The 15,448-nt window shown below is 66.0% G+C and overlaps 2 protein-coding genes across 2 annotated transcripts; both read left to right on the top strand.

Moving 5' to 3' along the window:
• The first annotated feature begins 461 nt into the window (after positions 1 to 461).
• KCNA7 (potassium voltage-gated channel subfamily A member 7) lies at positions 462 to 9,534 on the top strand. Its single transcript, XM_074572132.1, has 2 exons — positions 462 to 2,051; positions 8,686 to 9,534. Exons 1-2 carry the CDS (start codon positions 1,533 to 1,535, stop codon positions 9,532 to 9,534), a joined length of 1,368 nt encoding a protein of 455 aa, XP_074428233.1. The 5' UTR covers positions 462 to 1,532.
• Positions 9,535 to 10,977: 1,443 nt separating this feature from the next.
• On the top strand, positions 10,978 to 15,273 carry PNKP (polynucleotide kinase 3'-phosphatase; the record flags this gene model as incomplete). The annotated part of the gene is made up of 6 exons (XM_074572130.1): positions 10,978 to 11,041; positions 12,205 to 12,490; positions 13,534 to 13,580; positions 14,468 to 14,752; positions 14,902 to 14,981; positions 15,096 to 15,273. Coding segments are annotated over exons 2-6 (867 nt in total), but the record flags the coding sequence as incomplete, so codon positions are not given.
• Positions 15,274 to 15,448: the final 175 nt, after the last annotated feature.

The following is a 15,448-nucleotide window of genomic DNA, read 5'->3' as shown; positions in this document are numbered from 1 at the left end:
GGTGACAGCGGGACGGCGGGGTCGGGGACACCCGGTGACGGGGGACAGGGGTTGGGGACACCCGGCGACAGGGGTTGAGGACACCCCAGGGGACAGGGGGGGGATACCCGGGGACAGGGGTTGGGGACACCCAGGTGACGGGGGGGGACACCCGGTGAAGGGTGACAGGGGTTGGGGACACCCAGTGACAGGGGTTGGGGGCACCCGGGTGACAAGGGGACAGTGGTTGGGGACAGCCGGGTGACAGGGGGGGACAGCCGGTGAAGGGTGACAGGGGTTGGGGACACCTGGGGGGGGACACCTGGTGACAAGGGGACAGTGGTCGGGGACACCCAGTGAAGGGTGACAGGGGTTGGGGACACCTGAGCGTCGGGGGGGGGACACCTGGTGACAGGGGTCGGGGACACCCGGTGACGGGGCGGGGGATGCCCTGGTGACAGGGGGACGGTGGCGTTGGGGACACCCGGTGATGGGGGTTGGGGACACCCGGTGACGGGTGACAGCAGGTTCGGGGGTGCCCCGGTGACAGGAGACCCACAGCCAGAGGAGGCCTGGGGGGTCCTGGAGGGAGGGGGGGTGACCCGGTGACACAAGGGGGGACCCTGTGGGACCCCCAAAGACTTTGGGGGTGCCCCATATCTGTAGGGGCCCTGTGGGACCCCCAAGCACCTTGAGGTTCCTCCATCGCCGTAGGGTTCCTGTGGGACCCCCAAGTGTTTAGGGGGTGCCCCACATCTCTGGGGACCCCCCCAAGGACCTCGAGGGTCCCCCGAAGCTGTAGACCCCTCCAAGACCCCCAAGATTTTAGGGGGTGCCCCATACCTGTAGGGGTCCTGTGGGACCCCCAAGCACCTTGAGGGTCCTCCATCACCGCAGGGTTCCTGTGGGACCCCCAAAAGCTTAGGGGGTGCCCCATATCTGTAGGAGCCCCATAGGACCCCCACGGACCTTGAGGGACCCCCGTAATCTGCCGACCCCCTGTAGGACCTCGAGGTTCCTCCAACTCTGTAAACCCCATCGGACCCCCAAGGACCTTGAAGGTTCCCCAACATTGTAGACCCCCAAGAGTTTCGGGGCCCCCCCATATCTCTAGGGCCCTCGTGGGACCCCCAAGGATCTCGAGGGCCCCCCATTGCTGGAGACCCCCTGTGAGACCCCCAAGGATCTTGAGGGTCCCCCATATCTGTAGACCCCTTGCGGGACCTTCAACGACCTCCAAGATCCCCCAACGCTGTAGACCCCCAAGAGTTTAGGGGCCCCCCCATATCTCTAGGGCCCTTGTGGGACCCCCAAGAACCTTGAGGCCCCCCCCCCCCCCAACCCGTTGACCCCCTGTAGGACCTCGAGGTTCCTCCAACACTGTAGAGCCCTGAAGGACCCCCAAGGACCTTGAAGGTCCCCCAACGCCGTAGACCCCTAACAGTTTAGGGGTCCCCCAGCTCCGTAGCCGCGCCCCACCCCCCACCCCCACCCCCACCCTGCCCTCGGGCCCATCCCCCCCTTCTTTCCCCCCCAGCGGGGGTCCCCCGGCCATGGGGGAACCGGTGGGATGTTGCGAACGGGTGGCCATCAACGTGGCGGGGCGGCGGTTCGAGACCTTGGGGAGGACCCTCCTCCGTTTCCCCGACACCCTTTTGGGTGACCCCCGGCGCCGCCGCCGCTACTTCGACCCCCAACGCCGCGAGTATTTCTTCGACCGCCACCGGGGAGCCTTCGGCGCCGTCCTCTACTATTACCAATCGGGAGGAAGACTCCGCCGCCCGCCCGACGTCCCCTTAGACGTCTTCTTGGAAGAGTTACGTTTCTACCAGTTGGGAGCCGAAGCCGAAGGAAGGCTGCGCGAGGCCGAAGGCTTCGCGGTGGAGGTGGCCCAGCCTCTGCCCGGCGGGAGGTTGCAGCGCCGGGCGTGGCTGTTGTGCGAACACCCCGAGAGTTCGCCGGCCGCCCGCGCCGTGGCCTTGCTCTCCGTCCTCGTCATCCTCGTCTCCATCGTAGTCTTCTGCTTGGAGACCCTGCCCCAGTTCCGGGTCGGAGGGGAGGGGGCAGCTCAGGTGAGTGGCGGGTACGCGGTCTTCGGCCTCACCTTCCTCAGCCTCACCCTCCTCGGCCTCACCCTCCTCGGCCTCACCCTCACCATCCTCATCCCCACCCTTATGATTCTCAACCTAGTCGTCTTCATCCTCATGCTTATGACCCTCAACCTCATCATCCTCATCCTCACCACCCTCATGATCCTCAACCTTTCCATCCTCGTCCTCGCCATCCTCATCCTCACCACCCTCATCCTCATCCTCATGATCCTCAACCTTTTCATCCTCACCCTCACCATCCTCATCCCCACCCTTATGATTCTCAACCTAGTCGTCTTCATCCTCATGCTTCTGACCCTCAACCCCATCATCCTCATCCTCACCACCCTCATGATCCTCAACCTTTTCATCCTCGTCCTCGCCATCCTCATCCTCACCACCCTCATCCTCACCATCCTCATTCTCATCCTCATGATCCTCAACCTTTTCATCCTCACCCTCACCATCCTCATCCCCACCCTTATGATTCTCAACCTAGTCGTCTTCATCCTCATGCTTCTGACCCTCAACCCCATCATCCTCATCCTCACCACCCTCATGATCCTCAACCTTTTCATCCTCGTCCTCGCCATCCTCATCCTCACCACCCTCATCCTCACCACCCTCATCCTCATCCTCATGATCCTCAACCTTTTCATCCTCACCCTCACCATCCTCATCCCCACCCTTATGATTCTCAACCTAGTCGTCTTCATCCTCATGCTTATGACCCTCAACCTCATCATCCTCATCCTCACCACCCTCATGATCCTCAACCTTTTCATCCTCGTCCTCGCCACCCTCATCCTCACCACCCTCATCCTCATCCTCATGATCCTCAACCTCTTCATTCTCATCCTCACCACCCTCATCCTCATCCTCATGATCCTCAACCTTTTCATCCTCGTCCTCGCCATCCTCATCCTCCCCATCCTCAGCACCTTCATCCTCACCACGCTCCTCCTCAACCTTGTCATCCTCGTCCTCCCCATCCTTGGTATCCTCAGCCTCCCCTTCCTCATCCTCACCATCCTCCGCTTCATCCTTATGATCCTTAAACTCCCCATCCTCATCCTCCCCATCCTCATCCTCCCCATCCTCAGTATCCTCAGCACCTTCCTCATCCTCACCACCTTCATCCTCACCCTTAGGATCCTTCTCCTCACCATCCTCATCCTCACCATCCTCATCCTCACTCTGACCATCCTCAACCTTCTCATCCTCACCATCCTTGGTATCTTCAGCCCCACCCTCCTCATCCTCACTTTCTTCATCCTCAGCCTCATCATCCTCATCCACACAATCTCCTTTCTCACCATCCTCATCCGCATGATTCTCAGCCCCATCACCCTCATCCTCACCATCTTCATCCTCACTATGCTCAACTTCATCATCCTCATCCTCACCATCCTTTGTATCCTCAGCCCCACCTTCCTCATCCTCACCATCTTCCTCCTCACTTATGATGCTCCACCTCATCATCCTCCTCCCCATCCTCATCCTCTTCATTCTCATCCTCCCCATCCTCGACGTCATCCTCCTCCCCATCCTCCTCTTCATCCTCTCCATCCCCACCCTCTTCCTCCCCATCCTCAACCTCATCATCCGCATTTTCATCCTCGCCATCTTCATCATCGTCATTCTCACCATCGTCATCCTCACCATTGTCGTTATCCTCTTCCTTCTCTTGCTTGTCACCATCGTCATCGTCATCTTTATTCTCCTCGTCCTCCTTCATCTTCTCCATTTTTTTCTCGTCATAACTTTTCTCATAATCTTCATCATCATCATCCTCATCTTTTTGTTCCTCACTCTTTTTGTCAGCCTCCTCCTCCTCCTCCTCTTCCTCCCGCCTGGAGACTCCGCTTCAGTTCCAGCCTGGGAGCCCTCGCTGCAAATGAGTTCCCCCCCCGCAAATCTTCCTCATCGTCCCCACCATCCTCATCATCACCATCCTCATCCTTGCCATCCTCATCCTCTTGATCACCCTCCTCCTCGTCACCACTCCTCCTCTTCATCTTCACGCTTCTCAACCTTCTCATCACCAACATCGTCAACCTTCCTTTCATTGTGTTTCTTTTCTTTATCCTCTTATCGTCATCATCTTCATCACTCCCTTCACATCTTTTTTCATTTCTGCTTTTCTTCCTATTTTCCTATTCTTCCTCATCATCTTCAGCCCCTTCATCATCCTCCTTTCCTCCATCTCTCATCACTAATGTCCTCGTCATCCCCATCATCCTCCTTCAGCTTCTCATCATCATATTCCCTTCTTAGCCGCTTCCTCGTCGTCCTCATCCTCCTCATCATCATCCTTATCATTGTTCTCATTCTTTTTATTCTTATTTTTCTTTTCATCATCATCATCACCATCATTTTTTTTCCATTTTTTTCATCCCCTTCCTTCTTCGTTGTCTTAGTCCTTCTCTTCCTCCTTTTCTTTTTCATTCTTCTTCTCCTCCTCATCTTCATCATTTTGGTCTTCCTATTCCTGCTATTCCTTGTTGTCGTTCTTCTGTTTCTCTTCCTCTTCCTCGTCCTCCTCTTCCTCCTTCTCTTTCTCTGCTCCTACTCTTCCTCGTCTTCTTTCTCTTTGTCCTCTTCTTCCTCCTCTTTCTCTGCCCCTACCTTTTCTCCTCTTCTTCCGCTGCTCACGCTCTTCTTTCTCTTCTTGCTCTTCCTCCTCTTCTTCCTCCTTCCCCTCCTTCTCCATCTCCTGGGGCCCAGGCATTCGGGTGGGCTCTACCCCCCATATAAATCCATTGTGGGTGGTGGGTCTGGGGGTCTGGGTGGGCTCTAACCCCAGTGACCCATGGTGGGTGGTGGGTCTGGGGGTCTGGGTGGGCTCTGACCCCCAGTGACCCACGGTCGCTGGTGGATCTGGGGGTCTGGGTGGGCTCTGACCCCATTGACCCACGGCGGTTGGTGGATCTGGGGGTCTGGGTGGGCTCTAACCCCATTGACCCACGGTGGGTGGTGGGTCTGGGGGTCTGGCTGGGCTCTAACCCCATTGACCCACGGTGGGTGGTGCATCTGGGGGTCTGGCTGGGCTCTGACCCCCATTGACCCACGGCTGCTGGTGGATCTGGGGGTCTGGCTGGGCTCTAACCCCATCGACCCACGGTGGGTGGTGGATCTGGGGGTCTGGGTGGGCTCTGACCCCCAGTGACCCACGGTCGCTGGTGGATCTGGGGGTCTGGGTGGGCTCTGACCCCCAGTGACCCATGGTCGCTGGTGGACCTGGGGGTCTGGCTGGGCTCTAACCCCATTGACCCACGGTGGGTGGTGGATCTGGGGGTCTGGGTGGGCTCTAACCCCAGTGACCCACGGTGGGTGGTGGATCTGGGGGTCTGGGTGGGCTCTAACCCCAGTGACCCACGGTCGCTGGTGGATCTGGGGGTCTGGGTGGGCTCTGACCCCATTGACCCACGGCTGCTGGCGGATCTGGGGGTCTGGGTGGGCTCTGACCCCACTGACCCACGGTCGCTGGTGGATCTGGGGGTCTAGGTGGGCTCTAACCCCATTGACCCATGGTGAGGGGTGGATCTGGGGGTCTGGGTGGGCTCTAACCCCAGTGACCCATGGTGGGTGGTGGATCTGGGGGTCTGGGTGGGCTCTAACCCCAGTGACCCACGGTGGGTGGTGGATCTGGGGGTCTGGGTGGGCTCTAACCCCAGTGACCCATGGTGGGTGGTGGATCTGGGGGTCTGGGTGGGCTCTGACCCCCAGTGACCCACGCTGGGTGGTGGATCTGGGGGTCTGGGTGGGCTCTGACCCCCAGTGACCCATGGTGGGTGGTGCATCTGGGGGTCTGGGTGGGCTCTGACCCCCAGTGACCCACGGTGGGTGGTGGATCTGGGGGTCTGGGTGGGCTCTAACCCCATTGACCCAAGGTGGGTGGTGGGTCTGGGGGTCTGGGTGGGCTCTGACCCCCAGTGACCCACGGTGGGTGGTGGATCTGGGGGTCTGGGTGGGCTCTAACCCCAGTGACCCACGGTGGGTGGTGGATCTGGGGGTCTGGGTGGGCTCTAACCCCATTGACCCAAGGTGGGTGGTGGGTCTGGGGGTCTGGGTGGGCTCTAACCCCATTGACCCACGGTGGGTGGTGGATCTGGGGGTCTGGCTGGGCTCTAACCCCAGTGACCCACGGTGGGTGGTGGATCTGGGGGTCTGGCTGGGCTCTAACCCCATTGACCCACGGTGGGTGGTGGGTCTGGGGGTCTGGGTGGGCTCTGACCCCATTGACCCACGGCTGCTGGTGGGTCTGGGGGTCTGGGTGGGCTCTAACCCCAGTGACCCACGCTCGGTGGTGGATCTGGGGGTCTGGATGGGCTCTGACCCCATTGACCCACGGCTGCTGGTGGATCTGGGGGTCTGGGTGGGCTCTAACCCCATTGACCCACGGTGAGGGGTGGATCTGGGGGTCTGGGTGGGCTCTGACCCCCAGTGACCCATGGTGGGTGGTGGATCTGGGGGTCTGGCTGGGCTCTGACCCCCAGTGACCCATGGTCGCTGGTGGATCTGGGGGTCTGGGTGGGCTCTAACCCCATTGACCCACGGTGAGGGGTGGATCTGGGGGTCTGGGTGGGCTCTAACCCCAGTGACCCACGGCTGCTGGTGGGTCTGGGGGTCTGGCTGGGCTCTAACCCCATTGACCCATGGTGGGTGGTGGATCTGGGGGTCTGGGTGGGCTCTAACCCCAGTGACCCACGGTCGCTGGTGGATCTGGGGGTCTGGGTGGGCTCTGACCCCATTGACCCACGGTGGGTGGTGGGTCTGGGGGTCTGGGTGGGCTCTAACCCCAGTGACCCACGGTCGCTGGTGGATCTGGGGGTCTGGGTGGGCTCTAACCCCAGTGACCCACGGCGGTTGGTGGATCTGGGGGTCTGGCTGGGCTCTGACCCCCAGTGACCCACAGTGGGTGATGGATCTGGGGGTCTGGGTGGGCTCTGACCCCCAGTGACCCACGGTCGCTGGTGGATCTGGGGGTCTGGGTGGGCTCTAACCCCATTGACCCACGGTGGGTGGTGGATCTGGGGGTCTGGGTGGGCTCTAACCCCATTGACCCACGGTGGGTGGTGGATCTGGGGGTCTGGGTGGGCTCTAACCCCAGTGACCCATGGTGGGTGGTGGATCTGGGGGTCTGGCTGGGCTCTAACCCCAGTGACCCACGGCTGCTGGTGGATCTGGGGGTCTGGGTGGGCTCTGACCCCCAGTGACCCACGGTGGGTGATGGATCTGGGGGTCTGGGTGGGCTCTAATCCCCAGTGACCCACGCTGGGTGGTGGATCTGGGGGTCTGGGTGGGCTCTAACCCCAGTGACCCACGGTGGGTGGTGGATCTGGGGGTCTGGGTGGGCTCTGACCCCAGTGACCCACGGTGGGTGGTGGATCTGGGGGTCTGGGTGGGCTCTAACCCCATTGACCCACGGTGGGTGGTGGGTCTGGGGGTCTGGGTGGGCTCTAACCCCCAGTGACCCACGGTGGGTGGTGGGTCTGGGGGTCTGGCTGGGCTCTAACCCCATTGACCCACGGCTGCTGGTGGATCTGGGGGTCTGGGTGGGCTCTGACCCCCAGTGACCCACGGTGGGTGGTGGATCTGGGGGTCTGGGTGGGCTCTAACCCCATTGACCCACGGCTGCTGGTGGATCTGGGGGTCTGGGTGGGCTCTAACCCCAGTGACCCACGGTGGGTGGTGGGTCTGGGGGTCTGGGTGGGCTCTAACCCCAGTGACCCACGCTCGGTGGTGGATCTGGGGGTCTGGATGGGCTCTGACCCCATTGACCCACGGCTGCTGGTGGATCTGGGGGTCTGGGTGGGCTCTAACCCCATTGACCCACGGTGAGGGGTGGATCTGGGGGTCTGGGTGGGCTCTGACCCCCAGTGACCCACGGTGGGTGGTGGATCTGGGGGTCTGGCTGGGCTCTGACCCCCAGTGACCCATGGTCGCTGGTGGATCTGGGGGTCTGGGTGGGCTCTAACCCCATTGACCCACGGTGAGGGGTGGATCTGGGGGTCTGGGTGGGCTCTAACCCCAGTGACCCACGGCTGCTGGTGGGTCTGGGGGTCTGGCTGGGCTCTAACCCCATTGACCCATGGCTGCTGGTGGATCTGGGGGTCTGGGTGGGCTCTAACCCCAGTGACCCACGGTGAGGGGTGGATCTGGGGGTCTGGGTGGGCTCTAACCCCATTGACCCATGGTGAGGGGTGGATCTGGGGGTCTGGGTGGGCTCTGACCCCAGTGACCCACGGTGGGTGGTGGATCTGGGGGTCTGGCTGGGCTCTGACCCCATTGACCCACGGCTGCTGGTGGATCTGGGGGTCTGGCTGGGCTCTAACCCCAGTGACCCACGGTGGGTGGTGGATCTGGGGGTCTGGGTGGGCTCTGACCCCATTGACCCACGGCTGCTGGTGGATCTGGGGGTCTGGGTGGGCTCTGACCCCATTGACCCACGGCTGCTGGTGGATCTGGGGGTCTGGCTGGGCTCTAACCCCAGTGACCCACGGTGGGTGGTGGACCCGGGGGGGTCTGGGCGATCTCTGCCCCCCACCCCCCCTCCCGCTGTCCACTCCCCGCACCCCCTAACCCTTCCCCCCCCCCATATCTCCCTCCCCAGACCCCAGACCCCGTCTCCGCCCCCCTCAACGCCTCCTCCCCGCCCCCGCTGCCGCCCCCGACCGCGTCCCCCCCGCCGCGGGGCAGCCTGACCGACCCCTTCTTCGTGGTGGAGACCGTCTGCATCTGCTGGTTCTCCCTGGAGTTACTCGTTCGCCTTTTGGCCAGTCCCAGCAAAACCGCCTTCTTCCGCAACGCCATGAACCTCATCGATTTGGTAGCCATCGCCCCTTATTTCGTAGCCCTGGGGACGGAATTCGCCCGGCAGCGGGGCGTGGGCCAACCCGCCATGTCCCTGGCCATCCTCCGCGTCATCCGTCTGGTGCGGGTTTTCCGGGTGTTCAAGTTATCCCGCCATTCCACCGGCCTGCAGATCTTGGGGCAGACGCTGCGGGCCAGCATGAGGGAGCTGGGGCTCCTCATCTTCTTCCTCCTCATCGGCGTCGTCCTCTTCTCCAGCGCCGTCTACTTCGCCGAGGCCGAAGACGCCGCCACCTCCTTCACCTCCATCCCCCAGGCCTTCTGGTGGGCCGTGGTCACCATGACCACGGTGGGCTACGGGGACATGGCCCCCGTCACCGTCGGGGGGAAGCTGGTGGGGTCCCTCTGCGCCATCGCCGGCGTCCTCACCATCTCCCTCCCCGTCCCCGTCATCGTCTCCAACTTCAGCTACTTCTACCGGCGGGAGCTGCGGGGGGAGGAGGGGGGGGAGTACGCCCCCGCCCCCCCCTGCCCCTACCACCCCCCGCCCCCCTCCCCCGGGCGGCCCCCCAAGGCCGGGGGGGAAGGGGGGGTGCTGGACGGGGAGGCGGGGGGGGGGCAGGGGGGGAGGCTGGTCACCCAGGTGTGAGATTTGGGGGGGGGGGAGGGGGAGGGGAGGGGGGCACGAGGGGGCACGAGGACGATCGGGGGGGGGCAGGAGGGTAAATGAGCGGGCACGAGGACGCACGAGGACAATCGGGGGGGGCACGAGGACGCACGAGGACAAACGAGGGGGCACAAGGACAATCGGGGGGGCACGAGGGTAAATGAGGGGGCACGAGGACAATCGGGGGGGGCGCGAGGACGCACGAGGACAATCGGGGGGGCACGAGGGTAAATGAGCAGGCACGAGGATGCACAAGGACAATCGGGGGGGGCACGAGGACGCACGAGGACAAACGAGGGGGCACGAGGACAATCGGGGGGGCACGAGGACGCGCGAGGGCAATCGGGGGGGGCGCGAGGACAAATGAGGGGGCACGAGGGTAAATGAGCGGGCACAAGGATGCACGAGGACGCACGAGGACAAACGAGGGGGCACGAGGACAATCGGGGGGGCACGAGGACAATCGGGGGGGCACGGGGACAAACGAGGGGGCACGAGGAAAATCAGGGGGGCACGAGGGGGCACGAGGATGCACAAGGACAAACGAGGGGACACGAGGATAAATGAGGACACACGAGGGTGCACGAGGCCAATCGGGGGGCACGAGGACAATCGGGGGGCACGAGGATAAGTGAGCGCGTACGAGTGCACGAGGGGGCACGAAGACAAAGGAGGGGGCACGAGGACAACCCGGGGGGCACGAGGGGCCACGAGGATAAAGGAGCGTGCACAAGCATGCACGAGAACCAACGAGGGGGCACGAGTGGGCGCAAGGACGGATGAGGGGGCACAACGACAAACGGGGGCGCACGAGGGCGCACGAGGACGGACAAGGGGGCACGACGGGGACGCACGAAGACACGTCGGGGCGCACAAGGACAAGCGCGCACGAGGGGGCCGCCGGCTGCACGAGGAAGCGCGGGGACAGGCGAGCGCGCAGAAGGGCACGTGAGCGTGCACGAGGGCGCACGAGGACACACGGTGATGCACGAGGACGCACGAGCGTGCCCACGGCTGCAGGAGGACACACGAGGACACACGGCGGGGGGGGGGGGGGGTTGCACGAGGACGCACGAGCGCGGCCGTGGCTACACGAGGACGCACGGGGGGGGGGGGGGGGGGTGTTGCACGAGGCCGCACGAGGCCACAGGAGCACGCACGAGGACGCACGAGGAGACACGGGGGGGTGCACGAGGGCGCACGTGGAGCCCCCCCCTCCCCCAGCCAGGCTGTCGCACGAGCGGGTGCTCACACCAGCACCCTCCCCCCCACCTTGTCACACCCCCCCCCCCGGCACCGTCTTGGGTTTCACCGGTGGCCGCGGTGGCATCCGGGAACCAGATCCCGCACGGACCCTCGTGCGACGCACGAGAGAGAGTGTGTGTGTGTGTATGGAGGGGGGGGGGGGGGGGGTGTGACACGACAACGGGACAAACACAGTGACACCGAGTGTCCCCTGCGCTCGCGGTGGCCCCCGGGGCCAATAAAGGTGACAGTTGGTGGCAGAGGGGGGGGTCACGGGGACCCTCATATGAGCCCAGGGGGGGTCACAGGGACCCTCGTGCAACGATGCGGGGGGGGGTGTCATGACGGTCCTTGTGTCAGAAGGAGGGGGGGTGTCATGGGGGCCCTTGTGCGAGGCCGGGGGGGGGCACGAGGGTCCTCGTGCAGGGGGGTGGTCATGGGGATCCTCGTGTGAAGACGGGGGGGGGGTCACAAGGGTTCTCGTGCGAGGAGGGGGGGTCACAGGGACCCTCAGATGGGGCCGGGGGGGGTCACAGGGACCGTTGTGCAAGGATGGGGGGGGGGGTCACAAGGGTCGTCGTGCAAGAGAGGGGGGGTGTCACGGGGACCCTTGTGTGAGGACGGGGGGGGGGTCACGAGGGTCCTTGTGCGAGGGGGGGGGGGGGTCACAGGGACCCTCATACGAAGCCAGGGGGGTCACGGGGACCCTCGTGCGAGGCCGGGCCCGTCCTGGCTGTGGCTCCTGCTGAGGCTGCGGCCGGGGCTGGGGGGGGAAGCCAGTCCCACCAGTGCCCCCTCCCAGTCCAAACCAGTCCCTCCCAGTGCCCCCCCCCCCGGCACTTCGCAGTTCCCCCCAGTCCCTTCCCCAGCCTCTCCCAGTCCCTCCCAGTGCCCCCCAGTACCCCCCCAGCCTCTCCCACGCCCTCTCAGTCCCTCACAGCGTCCCCCAGCCCCTCCCAGTCCAAACCAGTGCCCCCCCAGCCTCTCCCAGTGCCTCCCAGTGCCCCCCAGTGACCCCCCCGCCTCTCCCAGTCCTCCCCCAGTCCCTCCCAGTCTTTCCCACTTCCCCCTAACGCCCCCCCGTGCCCCCCCCACTCTCCTAGTGTCCCCCCCAGTCCCTCCCAGTCCCTCCCAGTGTCCCCCAGCCCCTCCCAGTCCAAACCAGTGCCCCCCCAGCCTCTCCCAGTGCCTCCCAGTGCCCCCCAGTGACCCCCCCCGCCTCTCCCAGTCCTCCCCCAGTCCCTCCCAGTCTTTCCCACTTCCCCCTAACGCCCCCCCGTGCCCCCCCCCCCCTCCTAGTGTCCCCCCCAGTCCCTCCCAGTCCCTCCCAGTGCCCCCCGGTCTTCCCCACCCTCCCCGGGAGCACCCGGCCCCGGCCGGAGGACCGACCCCGCACTCCGCCGCCAGGGGGGCGCCATGGCGCCACCATCCACCGGAAGCGGCGGAGTGGAGAGACCGGAAGCGGCGGACGGGGGACCGGAAGCAGAGGACGGGGGACCGGAAGCGGCGGCTCTGGCCGGCGGAGCGGGAGCGGGAGCGGGAGCGGGAGCGGGAGCGGGAGCGGGAGCGGGAGCGATGCGGTGCGAGCTGCGGGGCGCGGGGGGGCCGGTGCCGCTGCCCGACGGCGAGACCGTGGTGCTGGGCCGGGGGCCGCTCACCGGCATCACCGACCGCAAGTGCTCCCGCGGCCAGGGTGCGTCCGGGTACCGGGAACCCCCCGGGAGCCCTTCAGTGACTCCCGGGTACCCTCAGCCCCGGCCCCGGGAGCCACTCGGAACCCCCCAGTCTCCCCCTAGACCCAGCTCCGGGGCACCAGGAGCCCCCAGATCCCCCCTGGGCTCAGTCCCGGGACACCGGGCGCCCCTCAGGCCCCCGTCGGGACCCCCCAGTCTCCCCCCGAAACCGGGCCCCGGGGCACCGGGAGCCCCCAGACCCCCTCTGGGCTCACTCCCGGGGCACTGGGAGCCCCTCGGGAACCCCCAGACCCCCCCCTCCCGGGGCTCAGCCCCGGGGCATCGGCAGCCCCTCAGCGCCTCCCCGGGATCCCCCAGAGCCGGCCCCGGGGCACCGGCAGCCCCTCGGGACCCCCCAGTCTCCCCCCAGACCCCCCCCAGGCTCTATCCCGGGACACCGAGAGCCCCTCGGGACCCCCCAGTCTCCCCCCAGCCCCCCCCCAGGCTCAATCCCGGGGCACCGGGAGCCCCTCGGGACCCCCCAGTCTCCCCCCAGACCCCCCCCAGGCTCTATCCCGGGGCACCGGCAGCCCCTCGGGACCCCCCAGTCTCCCCTCGGGACCCCCCAGTCTCCCCCCAGACCCCCCCCAGGCTCTATCCCAGGACACCGAGAGCCCCTCGGGACCCCCCAGTCTCCCCCAGACCCCCCCCAGGCTCAATCCCGGGGCACCGGGAGCCCCTTGGGACCCCCCAGTCTCCCCCAGACCCCCCCCAGGCTCAATCCCGGGACACCGGGAGCCCCTCGGGACCCCCCAGTCTCCCCCCAGCCCCCCCCCAGGCTCTATCCCGGGACACCGGGAGCCCCTTGGGACCCCCAGCACTCCCCAATCTCCCCCCAGACCCCCCCCAGGCTCTATCCCGGGACACCGAGAGCCCCTCCGGACCTCCCCCCCCCACACCGAGGGACCGGGGACACCCCTAGGCCCCCCCCCCCCCCCCGGCCTTCTGCTGCGTTGGGGGGGAGTCCCGGGGTCCCAATTTCTCACCCCCCCCCCCCTTGCAGTGGAGATTGTGGCCAACTACGCCGAGGGCACGGCCCTGGTCACCCAGGTGGGGTTTGGGGGGGCCCTGGGGGTATGATGAGGGTCCTGGGGGGGGGTTGGGGGGGGGCTGGGGGAGCCTGAGGGGGATTTGGGGGGGCCTAGGGGTCTTTAAGGAGGGCCTGGGGGGTGGTTGGGGGACGGGACTGGGAGGTTTGGGGGGGGGGGGTCTGGGGGTCTTTGGGGGGGGCTGGGAGGTTTGGGGGGGGGGGCTGGGGGTCTTTAAGGGGGGCCCTGAGGGGGTTTGGGGGGGCCAAAGGGTGTTTGGGGGGGCCCTGGGGGCATGGTAAGGGGGTACGGAGGGCTTGGGGGCGGGGGCAGGGGTGTTGGGGCGGGCCCTGAGGCATTCGGGGGGGCCTAAGGGTGTTTGGGGGGGGCTCCGTGGGGCTTCGGGGGGGCCCTGAGAGGGGTCTGGGGGAGATTTGGGGGTTTATGGGGCTTTTGGAGGGGGGCTGGAGTTTGGGGGGGCGGGCTGGATGTGGGGGGGGCCTGGGAGGGTCGTGGGGGTAGTGAGGGGCCCTGGGAGTGTTTGGGGAGGGGGGGGCAGGGGCAGTTGGGGGGCCCTGGCGGGTATTAAGGGGTGGGGGGGGCATTGGGGGCGCCCTGGGGGTGTTTGGGGAGGGGGGGGCGGGGGCTGTTGGGGGCCCCTGGGGGTTTTTAAGGGGTCCGGGGGGGTTGGGGGGGGCCCTGGGGGTGTTTGGGGGGGGATCATTTTAGGAGGGGGGGAATTGCGGGTCTCAGGGAATTTGGGGGGGGGGCACGGGGCAAATTGGAGGGGGGGGGGGTTGCAGCAGCTGGGGGGGGGATAAAGGTGTTAGGGGAGCGATTGATGGGGGGGGACCTCAGGGGTTTTTGGGACCCCCCTCTGATGCTATCTCCCCCCCCCCTCCCCAACAGCGAGGCGTGAACCCCACTTCTGTGGGGGGGGCACCGCTGGGCCGGGGGGGTCGCGCCACCCTCCGCCCCGGCCAGACCCTCTGCTTGGTCAACGGCCTTTACCCCCACCAGCTCCACTTTGAGGGGTCCCCCCACCCCCCGAAACGGCCCCCCAGCAGCCCCCCCCCATCCCCCCCCCCACTCCGGGGGGGCCCCCCCAAATCTCTGTCCCCCCCCCGCGGCGCGTGGGAGCAGCACAGCTCCCTCCTCGTCTTCACCCCCCCCGGCCTGCTCCCCAGCGCTCAGGTACGTCCCCCCCCGCCCTGTTTTGGGGGGCCCCCCCTTTATTTTTGGGGGACTTTTTTTTCAGGGGGTGGGGCACCACTTTCCTGGGACCCCCCCCTTTTTTTCTGGGGATGACCCTTAACTCCCCCGTGCCCCCCCCCCCCCCCAAGATCGCCGGCTTCGACCTGGACGGGACCCTCATCACCACCAAGTCGGGGAAGGTGTTTCCCACCGGCCCCGATGACTGGAGGTGAGGGGGGGGGACGGGGGGGGACAGGGGCACAGGAGGGTGGGGGGGGGGGTCCTGGGTGCCATTTTGGGGTGCCCCCCCCTCATTTCTATTCTGCCTTCCTCCCCCCGCCAGGATTTTGTACCCCGAGATCCCCAAGAAGCTGAAGCAGCTGCAGAGCGATGGGTATAAGGTAGAGCCCCCCCCCCTCCCCGCCCCCCCAGGACCCCCCCATGGGGACCCCCCAAACCCTATGATTCCCCCCCCCCCCCCAGACCCCAATGACCACCCCTCGGGGCCCCCCCCAAACCCTGTGTGGCCCCCCCCCCCCGGCCAAAACCCATTGAGCCCCCCACTGGGGGCCCCCCAGGAGCCAGCTGACCCCCTTCCGCTCCCCCTGGAACCCCCCGCCAAGTTCCCTTGAACCCCCCCCAGGCCCCCCCCGCAAGATGCCACTGAACCCCACCCCACCCCCCCCCCCCGGCCCC

Source organism: Larus michahellis, unplaced genomic scaffold (assembly GCF_964199755.1).
Source record: "Larus michahellis unplaced genomic scaffold, bLarMic1.1 SCAFFOLD_477, whole genome shotgun sequence".
Classification (NCBI taxonomy): Eukaryota; Metazoa; Chordata; class Aves; order Charadriiformes; family Laridae; genus Larus; species Larus michahellis.
The sequence above is the reverse complement of the archived record's forward strand: the minus strand, read 5'-3'. Positions and strand labels throughout refer to the sequence as shown.